At 36.5% G+C, this 14,833-nt stretch overlaps 2 protein-coding genes across 4 annotated transcripts in view; both read right to left on the bottom strand.

Moving 5' to 3' along the window:
* Positions 1-5,234, bottom strand: part of itih6 (inter-alpha-trypsin inhibitor heavy chain family member 6) — a 13,808-nt gene extending 8,574 nt beyond the window's left edge. The window contains exons 1-4 of the mRNA XM_043224377.1: positions 5,104-5,234; positions 3,916-3,951; positions 2,961-3,115; positions 70-180 (exon numbers count right to left, since the gene is read on the bottom strand). Coding sequence (XP_043080312.1) covers positions 70-180; positions 2,961-3,115; positions 3,916-3,951; positions 5,104-5,190 — 389 coding nt within the window. The 5' untranslated portion in view covers positions 5,191-5,234. The remainder of the gene's footprint in view (positions 1-69; positions 181-2,960; positions 3,116-3,915; positions 3,952-5,103) is intronic.
* On the bottom strand, positions 4,681-14,833 carry pfkfb1 (6-phosphofructo-2-kinase/fructose-2,6-biphosphatase 1). Of its 3 annotated transcripts, none has more exons than XM_043224379.1 (14): positions 14,656-14,833; positions 10,208-10,333; positions 9,891-9,987; positions 9,695-9,761; positions 9,429-9,503; positions 8,615-8,671; positions 8,398-8,519; positions 8,092-8,299; positions 7,717-7,863; positions 7,525-7,629; positions 6,866-6,995; positions 6,700-6,762; positions 6,493-6,557; positions 4,681-6,413 (listed from the first exon to the last, which is right to left on the bottom strand). In XM_043224379.1, the coding sequence occupies exons 1-14, from the start codon at positions 14,705-14,707 to the stop codon at positions 6,354-6,356; spliced, it is 1,374 nt and encodes a 457-aa protein (XP_043080314.1). In that variant the 5' UTR covers positions 14,708-14,833; the 3' UTR covers positions 4,681-6,353. The 3 variants fall into 3 exon arrangements, with proteins under 3 accessions (XP_043080314.1, XP_043080313.1, XP_043080315.1); XM_043224378.1 differs by lacking the exon at positions 14,656-14,833 and adding an exon at positions 10,958-11,120; XM_043224380.1 differs by lacking the exons at positions 9,695-9,761; positions 9,891-9,987; positions 10,208-10,333; positions 14,656-14,833 and adding an exon at positions 9,682-9,685.

Here is a 14,833-nt window from a genome sequence, read left to right as displayed (position 1 = left end):
GGCTGCACACTGGGATTCTGCCAAAAGCAAGTCCCAGTGGAGAAGGTATTAATCTAAATTTGAACTGACTTGGTAGCAACGAGCCCTGCTGTTTTCCCCTGCTTCTTAGCGGTGTCATAGATCTTCCTGGCATCAGTTCTCCTCTTCACCTGAGCCACATACACCTTACCATTTGAGGTACTGGATATAAGCAAAGACAAATCAAATCAGAAAACATTCATATTTTGATAATGATCATACAGTCTAGTTCATACATCATGATTATCAGCATGCCTAATATTAACATATTGGCTGTTTATTAGTACTGAAAGCACATATTCTGCATGACCATATTCTACATCCCTAATCCTACACAATAACTAAAAGTCAAAACTACCTTAACAATAAAAAAAGCAGCAAATTAGAAGTTTGAGGTCAAAGTCTTAGTTAAGTGATAATTTTGATTTTAACTAAAAAATGCAATTTCATTCTAACAATCATAGTTGTCTCATATAATAATTTTATATCTTACAGCGGGCCCTTTTATTTTTAAATGGTTGTCGTTTTGTCTCACAATGTGATTTAATATCATCCAGTTATGAATATATTATCATGGTTAGCATTTATTAAAAACTGTGATTATATCATAAAATGTGACACTATCACAACTTTTTCTTGTAATTGTGTCTTTATTTCTCAAAATTGCATTTCTTGACTAATTTTCAATCCTTTAGCACTAAAGACAGTTCAGCCAGGACTTAAATGTTTGGTTTAGTGTGTGTGTGTGTGTGTGTGTGTGTGTGTGTGTGTGTGTGTGTTTAGTATACAGTAATTTTTTTGTTTGCGTGCTTTAGTTTTTGTTGTCAGCTTTATGTAAAACCTTTTTTGTACGGAGGACCACGAACTCTGCATTTCATTCAGCGTGCAGAGTTTTTGCCCCTGCTTTTTGTTTGTCTTAATTTAAACTCGCAAAAACAAATGGAAATGGATCATGGCGAAAAGAAAATGCAATTACACTCACGAACCATAATTACTGCGAAACTCTCGCAATCACATAGCAATTCCAAAACCCCCTTAACGATCAGTTCTGGGGCATTTCCCCTGCATAAACGCTCAGGAGTTCACCCGCGCAAACTTATCCATACTCTCTTTATGTCTTTACATGCGGGTCAAGCAGAGAAAATGCTCAAGTAAGGTCAGCCCCTATAAGCAAATATATTTAAATAAAAGTCAACAAGAACTAACCAAAATAAACCAACAGCCTTGAAAAAGAGCTTGTTTGAATAAGAGCAGGGTGAATGGACAGTTTAAAGCACAGTGGAAAAAGAGGCGCCTGTATGTATGTGTGGCACTGAGAGGTCTGGGATGGCTGTGCATGTGACACTGTGAACAGAGCTCGCAGTCACAGTTTAACAAATGCTACTGCATGAAAGAAACACATTTGCCGCGGCTATTTGAAAAAAGACAGAGCCTGATGGAAGTGTCTGTCCGTATTTGCGTGAGTATTGAGGGTGTGTATACATCCGTAATGTACATTGAAACTTGAAGACCTGCTTTGTCGATGGATACATGTGTGCATTCTTCACGCATGTGTGTGTATTTATATGCACGTAAATGTGTGAGCGTGTGTACCTTGGCCGTGTGCCTTGGTAAACTCTGCTGGGTAAAAAGGGAGAGTGAACAGAGCCAGTTCTCGTCATTTTCTCTATTAGCTTTCTGAGTTTTCCTGACAAAGCCTGCTATTCATCTGGCCTGAACGTTCTTTACTTCTGACCCGCGTCCGCTTCCAAATCCAGCCCCTGTGTGCTTTATCAAGCTGTTATGGAGCCTTATTTGTGGGAAATTTTTATATTTAGCATTTCTGGAAAAGAGGTTTACAGAACTTTTACAGAATTTGTGATCAAACATGATTGCTTCACTAGGTTCGTTTTGTTCATTTCTTTCTGTCCATTTGCTCTATTCCAGTCTCATTTCCTTTATTTCTTAATTTGTATAAAAATAACAAACTTACAACGGATATAATATAATTTAGTGAAAGTTACAGGCAAAGTTCACTCAAAAATGACAATACTCTATTATTTACTTACTCTTATGTGGGTCCCAAATCGGTATGACTTTTCTCTTTTCTGTATAACACTGAAGTAGAAATTCTAAATAATGTGTTGGTCGCTGTATTCCATGCAATTAAAATCAATGGGCAAAAACTTAAAAAGAATGCAAAAGCAGCTTAAAATATGATCAAGTTGACTATATTTCTATTCACAAGCCATACAAAAGCTCTGTGTGACAATCAGACCATATTTACATCTCTATTCACTTGATATACTCCCCTTTCTCTCTCAAGAATTTCTGATTCTGGATCAATAAATCAGTGAGATTAACGAATCAGTCCAATTTATGAATGAATTATTCAAGGTTTATGAACTAGATCAACTGATTCATTGACTTAACTCAAAAGAACGAATTGTTCACACACTGGAATACTTTACTCATGAATGTGCCAAAGAGGATAAAAGTGTGTTTGTCACACAAAAAGCTGTCATACGGCTTTAGAAGATTTAGAAAATAGTGTCACTATTATTAGCTTTTGTCCGATTTTTACAGCTTGACAGTTCCCATTCATGTAACTACCTTGAAAAGCATGATTGGTGTTAAAAAGTGTGTCTCACGTTTAACAGTTAAACAAAGAAAGACATTTTTTTCATTTTTGAAATTGCATATGGGCAAGAAAATGATAACAGAACTTTAACTTTTAAGTGAAGTAATCTTTTAATTATTTCTGTAAATTAGATCGGAGCATTAAAACAAAAACCTTTTGATCACAAAGCACATCTTTCCACATGAACAAATCATTAGTACAATTATAAACCTGCTGTGTCTAACTAAGGAAAATGCCAAGCGATACTCAATTTTATTGCAATTTCACCATTTTTAAGCCCTTCTGACAGCAAGAATAACAAAGAACATCATTTTGGACTCACATGGTAAAGTTGGAAATAAATGCAGATGAAGATAAATCCACCTCAAAGGCAGCCTCTTTAGTAATGTGCAGTTGGTTCCATACAGTGCTTTCCACTGTGGTTACAGCATAGCGAGACACTACAGAACACCGCACATGGTAATCCAACACCTTGAGCTAAGGGCACAACAAACACCAGAACAATACATTAATATGCCAAGAAACCTTTCACTTTTCTTAATATTAGCTATGAAAAAGCTGTGCACATGAACTTGAGTATTTGAAGGTCTGCAAGGAAACACATTTGGGGGGGAAAAAAATGTAAACATGACATGATTTTATTGAACAATTTGTACGATTAGAATGTTAATTTTGATTTCTCAGGACTTCTGAACTGATGCCCAATCTCAGTCTGTTTACTTGAATCTGATTCAGACCACATTGGTCTGGCTGCAGAAAAGTCTATCAGAGCACTCTTTCATGCACTGCATGCAACAGCATATGCTCAAAGGAGCTGTGTATACAATTTAAAGACAAAATTAAGTGACAGAAACAAATAATAACACAATTAGCCTTATCTACAAATTAAAAACTATTAAAATCAATATATTATCGTGGGTCTGACAGTAAATATTTAAGATTGTTGTGTTAAAAAAATTAATAAATAAGTGATAATGGCAAGTTATTTAAGTCTACTTCTGCTTTGCTCTCTGTCTCCAGTGACCGATCTGGATCATTTTGCTCATACTGCTTCTAACTCATGTAAACATTCTCATGTGTTTCATACAAACAGACATCTCAAAGCATCAAATTCAGGTTTGTGCATATTTTTAAAATGAACAGGAACCCAATGGGTCAAAAGGCTAGAACACTATTGGGTGCTTTATGGGATTTCACAATAAACCAAAGCAAGACATTTATCTTAATATTTACAGTTTGTCAGAAAGCAAACACATAGCTTTTTCTGTCATACTCACTGCTGGTTTTGCTGTTGAGGTCTGACGTCTCGGTCTCTAAAAAGTATAAAATAATATGTGAGGCCTAGTTATTTTCTCGATGGCTCCCATCCAGAGCGGAACTTTTGCATTACGTTCAGTGAACGTATACCACAGACTTATCTACAAATAATTTATTCCAACTAGGCCTTATGAACATATACACATCACAAAACAAACCTCATTGCTTAGTGCCGTTCACCTTTAAACACGCACACTAACTCTGCGTTATTCATATAAACTTAATCAACTAACATTACAAACCACAAAAGACCTTTGAAGTAAAAAATAGCTTGAAGTGCTCTCAGTTTTCTCAGATTCCAGCGGTTTGGTCTTGATCTTATATTGAAATAGACTGAATCAAAGTTATTCATGAAAAAGGTGGAAATGGAACTAAATGTCAGTACTGTGCACACAAGACCAGTGGAGGATTTACACACAATTCACTTCAGTGTCCATATATTACCACATCTCCAGGAGATTGCTGTAAACACCAATGAAAAAAGCCAAATATGCACAAATGCGTCTTCGCTGCTGTAACTTTTCAGTACACTCTTTAAACGAACCTGCTGTGACAGGTTTATTAAAAAACTAATTTTGTGAGATAATAAAACAGCTGCTAAATAATTATGACCGTTAATAGGCATAATATGTGAACACAGTAATGCAACCTTGATGTTATCCTTCCTTTTCTTTGCTTTCCTTTTTTGACTCAAAAGCGTAGAAGGAATGCAGACAGGATAACAGTTTGAATTTCTCACATAATGACCTAGTGGGAATCTTTATTACAACATTGTAAGATTCCAGTGTAATGCACAATTTAAAAAAAAAAAAAAAACTACATAAGAAAACACAAATGTTGCTAACAATAAAATTACGATTAACAAACGTTTGTAAACAGATTATGTTATTTAACAACCCTCCGTTTCCTAAGGCATCCAAACACAATATAAAAAAGTTCTACAAGCAGATAAACGATATAAAAATCCTAAAAACCACTGATACAGAAATGATTAAATGATACTTGACTTTTCTCACGTAATGTGTTTGCGTCGTCCAAAATACCGTCACAAGACAAACTTCACATTTTACTAACGTCACAAAACAATCGAGAAAATAATGTTTAAGTGTAAAATTCTGCATGATAAAGCCATTACCAAGTACACATACCTGGAGAGGGACTGATGGCACACATCCAAAAGGAACAAGAGCAAGTAGGATTAAAACGAGTACAGTCAGATCCAGTTTAACATCCATGCCTGCAGATGGTGCGGGAAAGACAAGCCGAGTGCGCAAGGTCTTCCACTAACTTCACATTTTACTGCACAAAGTTGTTTATGAAAGGGGCAGTGTTGCCCCCTCCCTCCCAAACCGATCCTAAAAATGATACCGAAGCCACGATAATGCCATAAGAGAGACGGATGCACATTTGGACTGGAAAAATAACTTGGTCGTAATGACGAATGAGTTTGAATCACGCGCAGGTATTTGTGGGTTTCAAGCGGAGCTCTTTTCACGTGCGCACACTGGAAATTTCGCAGAGCCTCGCCACGGTCTTGGGGGCCACGAAAAAAAAAAAAAAACATTAACCCGTCAGTGCCTACATTTCAGTCGTTACAAAATTGTTCTAAAACTGCATCAGTGTCACCATATCTGAAGTATTTAGAAACTGAATGTTTATTCTAGAAATCTCGGTTAGGTCGGAGGGGTTTTGGACAGGCGCTCGTGAACGTACTAATAAATAATGAATTGTGAGGAGTCAAGTGGCTTGAGAAGGGTCTCGTGTGAGATTGTGACGGCTAATATAGATTTATTTGTTTGGTTGCTGTCCATGGTGCTGTTAACTAACCGAATCGTCTTGTGATTAACGTTTTATGAATGTACAAACGGGTACTATTGTCCAGATCTTTGAACACAAAATTAAAAATATTAAAATAAAGACCATTCACTTTCACACGATGGGGAATTTACCTATTCTAACCAAACATTTTAAACTAGTAAAAGATAAAAACAGCAATAAAATGTTCTTTAGTTGCAACAACCATTTCAACTAAAAACATTAGGCTAATGCAACAAAGTACAAACACTTGATTTTAACAATTTAGTTTGAAAAACTAAAGTACAATTCAAAAGTCTGAAAGGCCTAGTTAAAATGCCAAAAAAAAAAAAAAAAAAAGTTTACGAATCTAATTTAATACAATATTAATATAATTTGTAAAGAATTCATATTAACCACTAAATTTGAAGAAGTTTTGGAAATACATTTTAAAAAAATCCAGTCAGTCAATTTGTTTTGTTTTACATTTTGAGACTTTTGGATCCCACTTTTGTGCTCCTTCCTGTCACCTTGTTATCCATTTACACAATCTGTGTGTAGATTAATTGTGCAAAAACTGCAAAAATGTAAGATTTTTTTATGATTATAGATGTTCAGGGACAGTCTGTAGTGCTTCTTCTGGCTTTCTCGCGACATTCACATTCTGGAATGCAAATAAGAAAATGTTTTTAGTCACTGATCAGCGATTAAAATTCAGAATTTGAGAGTGTTTCCTGACTTACTGTGGGTCTGTCCCTGTGTGTGTTCACTGCTTGGATGTTTAAATAGAAGGACTCCACTTTGCATCCTGAAAGCATAAAAGCACACAACATACATATTACGTGTAACACTTTTCATTAATAACAACGAAAAAAAAATCATGTAGTAGCAGGTTTGGAGCCTAAATTAGACGAATAGATCCATGTTTGGGGAAAGAAAATCCTTCTCACCATAAGCTAATGGAGTTAGTTTGAGAACAGTATGCAAAGGACACTTTAGATATGGTAGATCATCTGTGGAGAAATCAGAGATGTATAATTTGCATGAAAAAATGCTATGATGGTGACAAAAAAATTCATTCAGTGACAGCAATTGCTGGTTGTTTTTGGTTTAGACCTGCACTTTTGTCAAGAAAGTAGGCCAGTAGACAACGCATGACTGCCTGGTGGCAGATGACCAGCACATTCTCTTGTCTCTCAAGCTCCATTATGACTGGCTCTAGACGGTGCACCAGGTCCTCATATGACTGCAGAACACAGAAAAGGTCAAAAAGTTTGTAAAAAAGAAAATAAATAAAAATGATGATTTATCATTATTGCTATTATTAAGTAATGGTTCTTATTATCCATGTTGAAAAATTTCCTGCTTAATATTTTTTGATGCAGTTTTTAAGGATCTCAAAAAAAAATACATTTTAAAAATGCATTAATTTCTAAAAGATATCTTTTGTAACACTGTAAATGTCTTTACTGTCACTTTTGATCAATTTAGTGAATCCTTGCTGAATTAACATTAATTCATCACTTTATTTAAATCTTTCTTACCACAAACTTTAGAGTGGTTGTGTATCTTGGTTTTCACAAACAGCATATTGATTTTTTTTTTTTTTTTTTTTTTTTTTTTTCTGATCAAATAAATTCAACTTTTGTGAGTAAAAGAGGCTGTTCAAAAACAAAAAAACAAACACAAAAAAAAAAGATCTCAACTTTGTGATGAGCAGTGCACATTTTTAAACAAACTTATTTTAACACGGTTGTGTTGTGTACAGGACTCACTTCACCCTTTGGATATCGGTAGCGGTACTTGTCCTGGTCTCTTAAAGCAAACTCTTCTGGATGGGTTGCCTGAATCTCCTCATACGTCATCTCTTCACATACACCCTTAAAATGTACCAGAGTTCAACAATTTTTTTTAACATTTGCATTTCACATGCATACTACATTTAATACAGAGCATGACTAGCTTACCGCGTCGATTTCATTCAGCGCCTTCCACTGTTCATATGGGACACCAAGTGCCTCTGCAGTCTGTATGGTCCTCTTCATGTGACTTGTCCACACCTTCAGGTCCTTGATGGACTGACCCCTGATGAAATCTGCAAGGGCCTTAGCATACTATACAACAAGACAGACAAGTATAGTCTTTATCTGTGCGTTTAAGAAACACTGACATAACAGAATATACACTGAGACAGCATTTTTTGTAAAAGAAGCTCTATAGAAAAAGCAGCGTTCTTCTTTTGAAGAACCTCTTCCAAATGATGAATGCAGATGTGACATTTTTGCGTGGACTGTAAATGCCTCAACAATACCTCAGCTTACAATGTTAACCCTCTGAATCACCTTTTGGCCTTGTGAAGAGAGGCCTGTATCTCCACCGATTCGTCCCAACAGGTTGAGCTCACTTTCTCCATGGCGGCTCAGATAGATGGATCGTGGTGTGACGTGGATGTTCATGAGGTAATACACTATACGACTCTGAATGTGATCTTGGACGCGGTTGACGAGGTACCTGGATCCCACGTTAAAGATCTTAATGAAAGAGAGGTGTCTATGAAGCAAACAGAGAGGCAGAGGAAGTTAAAGAGTTGGGTCTGTAATAGTTGCAGATATCATCTTAACCCATTTGAAACATCTGCAGCGGTGTACCTGTCCTTTTCCTCGTCCAGGGGAACATAGGACATTTTATAACAATCAATACGCTTCAGAAAATCCACCAGTGCTTCCTCTTTGTCGTAGTTTTCATAATCTGGGCTGCTTAGTTTTACTTGCTGTCAAAAAACAAAAGAAATAATCAAATCCATCTCATCCTAATGCATTTTCAAAACAATATCTAACATTATTAATATAATGAATGCAATCCTACCATTATATTTGCCTCAATGATTTCTGGGTCGTCACAAACCGACTCAATGAAAAACACCTGCACGTAAACATTTTTTGTGAAAGGTTGGTTGCTAAACCAATCACTTAAAAAATATTTTCAAAATAATGACAGCTGTTTAACGGTTTTCAAAATTGTGTAGACTTTCCATTAACAAACTTCTTTCAGTGCATCACAAAACACTACACTGCTGCAGCCATCAACTCTCCTCTCATTCAATCTCTGATCTGAATTGGTTCAGCTCTTTAAAAAAAAATAAATAAAATCAATTGGCTATAAATAAGCCGCTTTAAAAGACAAAAAGTCAGTGATACAATGGAAATAAATGGGTGGTGAAAACAAACCATACCTTACCACACCTTCCAAAATCAATACTGAATATAAAACATTAAGATCAGTCACTTTTAAGTTACTGCACTATAACAAATCATACTGTTATATTTTTATCTAGCTGGAATGACTCAGGTTTACATATTTTACATGAATTAATACATTTGTTTATATAATAGTTTTAATATTTGCACCCTTTAGTTTATATAATCAAATATTTTTGCTAGGCCTTCTCCAGTCTGAACCTAAACCACTGTGAAGATAGTAATCTAAAAGAGGAAAATTGATTTTTAAGCTTAGAGCGCAACAATCTCTTCTAGTTCTTATATTTGTAATGAAATAACTTGTGGAAAACTACAGTCTTTAAGTAACATCTCCTTAATCATCAAATTAAACAATATGCAAAGAAGTTGTGAGGCAGACTTTCAGGAGGCGGTCTGTTGAATAAGCAAAACCCTGCACTTGCCTTATAGCCCTTCTCCTTGGCAAAACTGATGATGACTCCTCTTCTCTCTCTTGTGGTGTTGGTGGCATCAAATACCTGCGAAGTGCATTTGTCAGAGATTGATTTGCCTCGGAGACTCCTCAAAAGGAATGCTGAGAATCACAGACTAAGCTAAAAAAATCCTCAATTGTATTGGGTTTATATCAGATTCATAAAGTAACTTAAAAAGCTGAATTCATAGCTTGTGCAGACAAGAAGAACCGTTATCCATTACATTCTTGACTCACTGCAACTTGTCCCTGCTCCTTAGTGAAGTAATTGCCGATGTCCTTAAGAGCATTTGAGGCACAGGCTCTGAAGACATAATACACATATTTACTGAACTGACTACATTTAACACATAGATATGCACACAAGACAAGACAGAGTTCATAATCAAATAACACTGCTTAGTTATATACTGTCATCCAAAATGTACTGCACCTGCGGATTTTCATGGCCTCTTCATTGTCTGGTCGGAAAAATTCATAGTTCTTGTATGTCTGCACAACTTCCCTTCGATATTGACCCAAATTAAAGACTTTGGGGGGGAAAAAAAAAATTAAATAGTGCTGTGAAACAATTAAATCACATCCAAAAGAAATTTTGTTTACATGTGGGTGTAATATATATATTTATATAAAGTTTGTTTGTTTTTTTAAAAAGCAGTTTTATATGTAGAATATTATGCATACCACAAACATAAAATCAAATACTTGCCATTAAGAGCTAATCATTAACTTCATAACACATTCACTCACCTTGAGTTGGGACTCCAATCCAATTCAGGTATCGAGTCAACTTTTTGGAGATGTAGGTCTTTCCCCTGGCTGGCAGACCAACCATAACAATCATCGTGGGACAGTTTGTAAACTGAGGTCGTGATGCTGTAGACCAGAAGAAAACATTGACATTAAAAGTTTCAATAAGGTTTATTCACTTGGAGATGTTGGAGTAGGAGATTTTATATGCATTTACAAATTACACACAAAGGAAGGATGTAATTGTTTCTTTCAGTTGAGAAAAAAAAGGGAAAAATGAAAGCGGTAGAAGAAGAAGAAGTCTGCCACATTAGCTTCAAAAGTACATAAAGGAACCCACTGACTTCTGCAATGAAAACCATACACCTTCATCAGCTTGTTGTTCATTCTATACTTCTTAGTATTGAGACAGCAGGGCTATTCAAACGACTTGGAAAGCAAAGAGTATATAAACTACTGAAAGCACATCCCACAAAAAACAAGGAATCGCATGAGTCTTGAAACCAACTCCGGTTCATATATTCCTGTTCATCCTGTTGCCACTACTGAAGAAACAAAGCTCTCAAAAGCACAACTTCAAGAGGCCATTAAATGTAGACAAAAGAAGCAGGCAGGACTGAAGTTCACAACACCCGGGTTGATCATCTACAAGAGATTAAGGCTCTTAATGCAGCAAGAATTTTAGAGGAGAGGGAATTAGCAAACATAGTAAAAGGAAAGGCGGGTGAATTAAAGGATCCCCTCACTTACAGCCTCTCCTCTGGCCTAGGGAACTGCCCATTCCTGGTACCCATATCTTGAGCAGGGGTGTCTGTGTGAGCTCCTTCTGCTCCGTGGACATGTCGTTAGGCCGTGCACGGCTGATTGTGTGTTTGGGAACTGAGAACACATGGCTGGGATCCCATCAACCCTGTTCCTGCTCAGGTCACCTGACCGAGGCGGGAAGAGTTGGGAGGAGCGACAGGGTTGGTGGAGAGACACAATCCTGCCTGCCAATGGGTAATTGACTTAGTTAACCCTTTAGAGGCTTTGAGTCTGTCACTTTTGGCTTCATGACAACAAAAAAACCCTACTCCATTTATTCAATAAAAATAAAACATTTAGTTAAAATATGTTACTTCAAGTACCATTTCTTTTAGAACGTATACAGGGTGTTTATTTGCGAATTTGTAAATTACAATGAAATTAGATTTTTTTTATTCATTTTTAAGTAAAGCCCCGTTCACACCAAGGACGATAACTATAAAGATAAGGTAAAGGTAACGATATTAGCGTCCACACGAGCGGACGACTGTCACTTTAAATTCTCGAGCTCGTGAGAACAGGAGGGATTGTGATTGGCTGTGAAAGTCTGTAGCGTTCATCTGAATGCAGAAAATCTCTCTGGAAGTGATTCCAACGATATCGTTTCTCTGTATACTTATCGTTATAGTCGGGTTGCGGACTCTGCTCTTTATTATTGAGAACTATATCTTAATCGTTATCTTTATAGCTATCGTGCTTGGTGTGGACGAATTTTTTATCCAACAGTCTCACTTCATACTGGTTTTGATCTCCAGTATTTATTCCTTTCTGTTTACAGCAAAGTTGATAACTGTGCATATAAAGTTTAATAATCATTCTAATTCTATGACAGCATTTAAACGAAAACCACAGCAGTAACAATACAGTGACTGTCATATAACTTTCAAAACAATTTATCAAGCTAATCTCTAAAAACACTGACAGCCAATCAGAATCCACCAAACTTGTAGCGTCATGCGACATGACTTCCGGGGGTGTTCCAGAAAGCAAGGTTAATTTATCATCTGCTAAACTCCGGACTCTTAGTTGATTAACCCAAACTTTGCTTACTCGAAGTATCCAGAAACGCGTCCGGGAGTAAGTTTATTCAACACAGAATGTTAACACGCAAGGCACTCACAGCAGAGCCATGAATCGACGAATCTCTATGGAAACCGACGCTGTGAAAAAGCGCGCCATGCTGTTTCTCTCTTTTTCCGTTCAAAGGTCATTACTTGGTGCATATTGTCACCTAACTCGTAGTTGTGTAATCATTTTTTCCCCGTTTAATTTTAAATTCATGAAAATAAGAATTATATTGTTTGTTTCATGCTAATTATGTCATATAAGATGTGTAATTTTATTCGGTTATAGAAAATGCAGATCCATGGTAATCTTGTTATAAAAGTGTTTTATAATTTATACAGAAAACGATTATATATGCCAATAAATATAATAACCATTTAAGAATTTTATTGAGAGAATATAGAATATAATCACGCCCACTGCTGTCTCGTCAGTAGAGCACACACGCATGCGCTGATAGTAAGCTAACCCTGAAACAACCCACTCCGGAGCAGGTTATCTTCAGAGAGCAGGTTGCTATGGCTACTAGCTTACCCTTACTTACTCTTAAACATCCCTCAGTATGTCACACAACCTGCTTTCTGGAACAGCCCCCCAGAACGCCTTTAAGAAAGTTATCATGCGTTGATGTGGATGCTAATAGTTATATTATACACAAATAAATTAGGTGTAGAAATTATTTTAATTCAGAAACTGTATTAAAGTAATTTGTAAACTGTAGTAGTAAATTGTACAGGTAATTCCAAATAAACATCAGGTAAAACATTGAATTAAACATGAAAAGCGGTAAAGCGAAAAAGTATTTTCTTGTAAAAAAAAAAAAAAAAAAGATTATTGAAGTATGTTTTACAAGTTTGAATAACACCCTTTAAGGGCACGTTTACAATTCTTTGCATTTTTGGAAAGTTTTACAAACATGATAATATTCCAGTATTCCAGGCTAGGTGAGACCAAATAGTAAAGAAACAATAATGAAAAAAAGTGCCTTTTGAAACCTATTTTAAGGCTTAGTTGAAACAGCCCCTTTACAGCGGATGAAAAGTGAAAAAAAAGATCTCTCTTGCTGTTCATGACCCATTTAGCATCACACGGTTGTGGTGTAGTGGAGCATGATGAAGCTCAAGAGCAGCTTGATCAGGATGTGTGGTAAATAACAAGATTAGCAAGACTGCAGACAGACTTTGCGTACTGTCTGATTCTTTACGTGCCTGACTTCATCTTGCTCCCTGATCTCCAAGTGTCTTTGATATCATGTCCTTCTAATCCATCACACAAATAAACTATTAACCGTAAAACATAAAACTTTCAGAGCTGTTGGGACACATTTAATGGGAAACTGCGTACTGTGGGAGTCGCAATATTTCACATGCAGAGAAAAGTAGCTCGCTTACGATTTACAGCATTGGCTCGAATCCACTGATCTACATAGGAATATTACTAGGTATCTTTTATAGATCAGTGCTAGAGCCACAGAGAGGCACAGGTGAAGCACAGCCAACGGGATGTTCTTCCCCCTGCAGAAAACAAGCTAGTTTTAGCCGATCATCCATCTTGGTCATAGCTGATCTATAATAGAGTCATTAAGGGGTTTTAGAGGTGTTTTGACCGCCTTAGCTTGGTGACAGAATTTTGCAGAGTAGTCAGTGGGGAGACAAGAGGTTAATACATTTTTTTACATTGTATTACAGTAACTTACTGGGTCATCATTAATATTTTTCTCCTCATCTTCGCCCACCTTATCGCTCATGAATTCACTGGCTTCACGACACATCAGCTTGTAAATAAACTCCATGCGTGATTCATGCATTTTCGCTATCGTTCTTTTGCGTATACGGCTGAGATCAGGACTCGTTCACACTGGAATATCATATTGGCCACATTTAAAAATAATAACGCGAACAGCCGGATCTGAGCAGTAATACATCTGTGTCGAGCACTTATCGCATGCAGTTAGTTTAGACCCTCAAGTTCACACAGATCAAAATCACAAATCACTGGGATTTTTGTCTTTATTGAAAAAGAAGCAAATGGAGAGGCAAACAGGTGCAACAGCATCATGTCTTGATGTTGAACAAGGCTATCTGTTGTTTTGTCATTAAGGTATTTTATATATCTATCTATATATTTCTATAGCTATGAATATTTGGTTTAATGATTGAAGTTTACTTGTAAGTTCTCACGTATTTATTCCTGTTTTGGTTTGTGAGAGTAGCTTGAAAACAGCTACAATAATGTCTCAAGCTGTTTTCACACTGCAAGCATGTGCACTTACTGCTCTTCCCATATGACTCTTGATATTTGACACTTTTGCCCTAAGACAACTTCCTGGACACATACCACAACCATGACCACATGTACTGGTTGTGCTTCATATTGACTAAAATAAACAAGTCAATAATTTTATCTCCTGGTTGTATGGCAAATTTGAGCTCAGTTTAGCAAACTGTGCAACCAAATGTCACTAATACACCAGGAAAAAAAAAAAAAAAAGGTTTGACTTATTCTGACAGCTTATGCAGCACTATCCATCTGTTGCCTGTTCACACTCAATCAGTTCAGTTGTCAAGCTTTGAACTCACCAGCACTGTCACAGCGTGTTCGTCTGTGGAAGTCCTTGGAAAGTGCATCCATTTTTAGGGAAAACGGATCACCTTAGATACGGATCCCCGACTTCTCTCATGGGCAGCGGGACGTACTTCAGATGATCATTTTAATGCAACTAAATAAGAGAAGCTTGTGTATTCTCTCTCCCCATCA

Source organism: Puntigrus tetrazona, chromosome 23, assembly GCF_018831695.1.
Source record: "Puntigrus tetrazona isolate hp1 chromosome 23, ASM1883169v1, whole genome shotgun sequence".
Classification (NCBI taxonomy): Eukaryota; Metazoa; Chordata; class Actinopteri; order Cypriniformes; family Cyprinidae; genus Puntigrus; species Puntigrus tetrazona.
The sequence above is the reverse complement of the archived record's forward strand: the minus strand, read 5'-3'. Positions and strand labels throughout refer to the sequence as shown.